The sequence below is a fragment of the Lygodium microphyllum genome, chromosome 20 (genome assembly GCF_053477565.2).
Source record: "Lygodium microphyllum isolate KBCC chromosome 20, Lygodium_microphyllum_v1.1.10, whole genome shotgun sequence".
Classification (NCBI taxonomy): domain Eukaryota; kingdom Viridiplantae; phylum Streptophyta; class Polypodiopsida; order Schizaeales; family Lygodiaceae; genus Lygodium; species Lygodium microphyllum.
In genome coordinates, this window is record NC_141154.1 from 75095126 (window position 1) to 75101125 (window position 6000).

The 6000-nt window shown below is 42.8% G+C and overlaps 1 protein-coding gene across 1 annotated transcript in view; it reads left to right on the forward strand.

Moving 5' to 3' along the window:
• Positions 1-6000, forward strand: part of LOC148019032 (ras-related protein Rab7) — a 53699-nt gene extending 47699 nt beyond the window's left edge. The window contains exons 4-7 of the mRNA XM_087701098.1: positions 4929-5075; positions 5227-5307; positions 5389-5534; positions 5616-6000. Of these exons, the coding sequence (XP_087557224.1) occupies positions 4929-5075; positions 5227-5307; positions 5389-5534; positions 5616-5682 (441 nt within the window). The 3' untranslated portion in view covers positions 5683-6000. The remainder of the gene's footprint in view (positions 1-4928; positions 5076-5226; positions 5308-5388; positions 5535-5615) is intronic.

Here is a 6000-nt window from a genome sequence, read left to right on the forward strand (position 1 = left end):
CTATATCCAGGTTGAGAGGGGGTTCCTACCCTTCTTGGTATTCTACAGGCTTCAGCACTTTGTCTTCGACATCGGCTTCTCCCCCCTGTTGTACCTTACCCTTTGCATTGCATGATTTCATCATCTTTGTACTAGGGCGCTTGGGCAAGTGAACAATTTTCCCATGAGGGACATTGTCCAAGTGGCATCTGTTGCATGAGCATTCTTCAGCATGTAGCATGCTTTGCATCTTATTGTGCAGAGCACCACTTGAGCGGATCCTAAGCTGTTTTCATTGGCGGCTGTTGTTATCACACCACCATCCTTCTTCATGACACAGATACCTCATCAACCACTTTTCCTCGTCTCATCGAAACCCTGAGTGGATGGGTTAGTTTGTACTGTTTTATGATGTGTTGGGTGTACCTTCCCTACTCCCGTCTTCTGGGTCACTATTTCTCAATCAGCCGTATCCCATCAAATTTACTTCACTTATTAAAAAAAAAAACATTCCATGTAGTTCCGTCCGCCTTTGTAGGGCTTGGTAGGCCATTGGGCAGCCGACGTGCACCCTTTGTCCGATGCCCTGTCCTCTTTGGGGTGACTACTTGGATTCCCTTGGTATGATAACCATCGCCTGTGTAGCCTTCGTTGGCCACTGGGCAGCCGACGTGCATCCTTTGTCTGATGCCTTGGCTGCTTTGGGATGGGATGCCTTGGGGTACATCAACATCACAATGGTTAGCCTAACCTTTCGGCTCAGTTTTGGGCTTGAGAGGGGGTGTTGAGCTAAAATATGCATTACTTGCTGATTAGCCTCTTAAACAGTCTAAAAACACACTAAAAATGCTCTTTTAGAGTAAAACCCTAAAACGGGGAGTGGTTCGAGAGAGTTTAGTGGAAACCCTAAAACGGGGAGCAGTTCGAGAAAGTTTAGTGGAAATCCTAATTTCAGGGGTGCCCTTCCACATCTATAAGTAGATAGGCTGTCCCCATTCAACAATCATCCTTGTTTCGCAGGTTACACCAGCCCATACACCCTTTGCTGCTGTTGGCGCCTAGTTTCCAGTCTGTAACGCGCCTCCATCTGCTGTCCAACCATCATCGACTGTAGCCACATATTCTTCAGCCTGTCCATTGCTGTAGGCGACAACTCTCAGCTGTTGGCGACTGCTCCAAACTGTCCCAGACTGTTGTTCAGCCTACTGTCCATCATCTCCAGGGTCAGTCAGCCTGCGTTTTCAGCATTGCAAGCCATGACACTCTCAGACATTGTTTTAGCTTTCTATTTACAGCAGACTGTGCACAGTTTCCAGCCCCCGATCGGTGGTACACTGCTGCGTTTACCAGTTTCTAGCCTCCAGACTGTTGTGTTTTGGTGACCAGCCTGCTGCCATTCACTATTCAGCACTCCTACACTTCGACTGGTGGTCACAGACTTGGGATCTGTCTTGGGTGGACGTCACACTCCGACATTGCTGTGCCCTTGAGCACACTGTACACTCTTACATTCATTCACTTCAGAGTTGTGTTCTCTCTCTCCCTTCTTCTGTTTGTGTTTGAGTTTTGAGTTTTGCGTTTAGGTTTGAGTTTTGAGTTTTGCATTTAGGGTTTGAGTTTTGCCCTCTGTGTCTATCTTTGTGTCTTTGTGTTTGTGTCATGGTCGTACACTCTGTGTGTCGTCAGTGCAAACCCTAGTACTCTTCTTAACACCCCATTGACATGCTTTATAGATGTCCTTGAATAGTCTTAGACATGGAAGGCCCTCAACCATTTGATGGCATGACAACTCATAAAGAGAGTCATACCCAAGGTGTCCTAAATGAAAATGCTAGAGACACTCCTCATTCATAAGATTCCCAAGAGGAGCTAGGAAATGAAGTCTATGGAATTGAGAGCCCTTTCATACTGACTTGGAGAGGGATTGTGTCATTAGATAGAGGCCATCGGCTTGTGCCTCAGTATGAGCAATTACTAAACTAGGCTTAGCATTAAGTATCTCAATTGTGTGAAAAAGATTGCTCTTCTCAATTAGCAAAGTTGATGGATGGATAAAAGGTTCACCCTCAAGTAGCAAAGTTGATGAACGGATGGGGAACACGGTAAATATCGTTCAATGAAGCAAGATTAGGGCCTTTATTAGTATCAAACTTCATTTGACCAATGTCATTAAGCGGGGTCATGTGTGTGTAGCTCCATTGTTCACAATCCAAGCAGCTGTATGGCCACAAGATCATGTAGGGAGGGCTTGAGGATTGAAGTCCATTGAAGGTCCTGCAGATCGGTTTGACATTCCCTCGGGAGTCGAGAATGGTGCAAATTGTGATGGCTGGTTGGTGGCAGTGTGACTCTGATATCTCTACGGCCCTCGATGTTATTGGTTGCCACCACCTTGTGTCCACTATGGGTCTTTATCATGCAATTGTGAGGCAAGGGACTGAGTGGGGAGGTTTTTCTTGGGTGTCATGCCTTGAGCATTGAGGAACATTTGTTGTCAAAATGGCTAGCCTTTTTATAGCATTGTAGTACTTGTTTTTCTTGGGTACATTCTACCATCCCAGTTTGAGTTGAGATTGGGTGTTTCCTTGTGACTCACTAGGTTTCTGAGATTGATGTTGATCCTTCTTGCCTTTCCTTTTCTTATCCTTTTGAGAAGTGGAAACAAGGGCCCCCTTTGAAGGTGAGAGAGAAAGAGTTTTATGAAATTGGTCAAAAAGTTTGTGTAACGCAATAGTTAACACTCAAAACTCATAAAATGTGGGCATAGTAGGGTGTGGGATCACTTGTTAGACAAAATGACAATATTTCGATAGTAATTTGTCCAAGAACAAAGTGACTTGGCCATCAAGGGGCTAGGGGCGCCTCGAAGTGGCAAACTCGGTGAGCAAACGCTTGTCTTCCACTAACTTGACCTTAAGATCATCCTAGTCTGTGATTTTGAACTCTTGGATCTCACGGTTGAGATTGATACGTCGGGTCCTATCCCAAGCCGCATAGTAGTCGGTTGAGTGCTCCCACAGCTCAAATGTAAGGTTAAAGTGTCATAATTGTGAATAGAATTCTGGGAGAAGGTCTTGCATTAACTCAACCATGGGTGAAGAATCTTATTAGTGAAAGCATTATTTGTGAATGTAGATGAGTAATAAGAACTTTGAGATGTTTGGTAAGAGGGGAAGACAAGAATTGGGTTTGGTATACCAGAAGGTGCTGAAGGAGGAGGCACTCGAACCTAGAACCCTTGCCCAACTATAGGTTGTGGCATTGTATTAGAGGTAGAAGGTCCACTACGTAACGAATGTGTGTAAATTGTGGTACCAACTTGTCAACACTTGGGGATGGGTATGCTCGGGTAGGTAATCCATGTGAATGGTACCTCGAAGGTGCTTGGTTTGGTGGGCAAGCCCTTGCCATTGGTGTACCTCCAACACCCAGTTGTGCAAAAGCAAAGGGCCTAAAGAAATAAGATGTGTCTACGTTGATGGTCCCCTCGGTTTGGTGTGTGGTGCTATTGATTAGGGAAGGAAAGGGTGGGATTTGGAATTGTGGTGTAGTTTGAATTGAAGTGAATGCAGTTGATTGATTTTTTTGTGGGAAATTGAAATGTAGATGATAGAATGTATGAACAGGAAACACTAACATCAAACAGACTAGGAGGCGGAAAACTAGAAGAAGGAATTACTTGATTTTTTCTCATAACCACCTCTTGTGTTAACATATAGGAATCTGTGCTCAGGACTTAGTCCAGAGTAAACAAAGTGAAATCTATCTTCTTCATGACTTAACTAGAATCTTGCATGAGAGTAGGAGCACTAGAAAAAGGAACAGAAGTTTCAACTTGCGTGTCTTGCACTGATGAAGATGGAGCAGGTTGGGAGAATGATCTGTAATTGGTGTTTCTTTCTCCAATTGGGGGGTCCCATTCCAGTTGGAGGCTTTGACGGCCTGACAAGATCTTCAGACTTACGCACATCATCTAAAGGGAATTGATCATTGTTACCGTCAACAAGTTGTTGGGCTTGATGTATGAGAAACAAGTCATACTAGGGCCAAGAGATTTCATATGGTTGGTAGTGTCCAAAGTGGTCAGTTGGGTCTCCATCCGAGTCAGACTCCTTGGGAGCTAGTTGTCAATACCATTCCTGTTTGGTTCTTGGCATAGGTTGATTTGTAGGGTTTGGCATAATACCCTGGATATTGACAGTTAAATCTTAAATTATGTTTATCTGGCTATTCACTTCTTATTTCTAACATTTCGCATGGTTTTGTCCCATTATGTTTGAAATTTGAATACTATGTGTAAGAACTCGTGGTGATGTATGCATGAAGGTAGACAAACTGTATGCCCCGCCACACAGAGAGAGACAAACGTACACACTTTCACCCCACCACAAAAAAGATCCCTTGAAAAAAAAAACCACTGAAAGAATGTGTTTCTTTTTTTTGACATGTGTGCCTTGTGATCGACTAAATTGTCACTGCCGCATCTTTGAGACAACCTCCAAAAAAGAAAAAGCGATTCTTTTTTCATGTGAATACCTTGTCATTGATTAAGGTCGGGGTTCTAGAAATTTGTCACTGCAGCATCTTTGTGGTTAGGATCAGGTTTCACTAAAATACCCTAGATGTCGAAACTCAAACCTCTTTTTCCCCCACGAAAAGGAAATTTTATCGATTACATTCCCCAGGATGTGTGGTGCTAAGTGAAAGAAGGTGCCTGTGTCTGATGTCCGTATAAAAGCATCTCTCCTTGTCATCCACTTGGGAGTTGCCATGTCTTAAATAATGTTTTCGTGGTTTCAAGTAGGTGTTCTTATTTCTTAACATTGTATGAAGTATGATGTGTTCTATTCCATCATGTCACTGCTTGTAATGAGTACTCTCCCCCATAAAGGGAAGAAAAGAGAAAAGAGAAAATATGATTTTACTAAATTTGTGCTTCATCTTGCTAGATATGGGACACAGCTGGCCAGGAGCGGTTTCAGAGCCTTGGTGTTGCTTTCTACAGGGGTGCAGACTGTTGTGTGCTTGTTTATGATGTGAATGTGATGAAGTCTTTTGACAATCTGGACAATTGGCGAGAAGAATTCCTTATACAAGTAACTAAAACACCCTCTGATGCTTGGAATACAGTTTTTTGTTTTTAATGGCGTACCTTAAAAAGAGTCAAATTGACTTTGAGGCAAGACATGGAGTGGACAAGCTTTCATGACATTCCAAAATGCTGAGTGTGATGTGTCTGTTGTGCAGGCAAATCCATCTGATCCTGAGAATTTTCCTTTTGTGGTGCTTGGAAACAAGATAGATATTGATGGTGGCAATAGCAGAGTGGTATGCTCACTTAAATACAAGAGATAGAATTCGAAATTCATAGTGTACATGGTACTTACTCTAAACACACTGTTTTGCCAGGTGTCAGAAAAAAAGGCCAAGGCATGGTGTGCTACCAAGGGAAACATCCCCTATTTTGAGACTTCTGCCAAAGAGGATTTGAATGTGGATGCAGCATTTCAGTGCATTGCCAAGAATGCATTGAAAAATGAAACAGAGGAAGAAATGTGTGTAACCACCTGTCAATATTTAGCATTTCCATTCACACTTTGGTTTCACTTGTTCTCAGAGTATGATTGTGTTTACAGATATCTTCCTGATACTGTTGACATGTCAAATGGGAGATCACAAAAGACGTCAACATGTGAATGTTAATGAAGAAGAGGATGTCTCTTGCAATTTTCATTTCCTTGGTGGAAGATGATGGTAAGACCAGATTTGGGCCTTAGCCTGCTGCTGGTTTGCTTTCTGTATTTGTAAATTTAGGTATTGAGAGATGTCCATACGCCAAATTAGAGCACCTGATTGTATTGTCAATTGCAACCCATTTATTCTGGGTTTTGCTTGTCAGTGATTAAAGAAGCCTTAGGTCATTCGCACCTATTACATTTGATTGTGGCCTCAATTAGGTTGATGCTTAGAAATAAGGGAAATCTCAGAAAAGTGCACCAAAGTGATGCTTTTGATACCAAA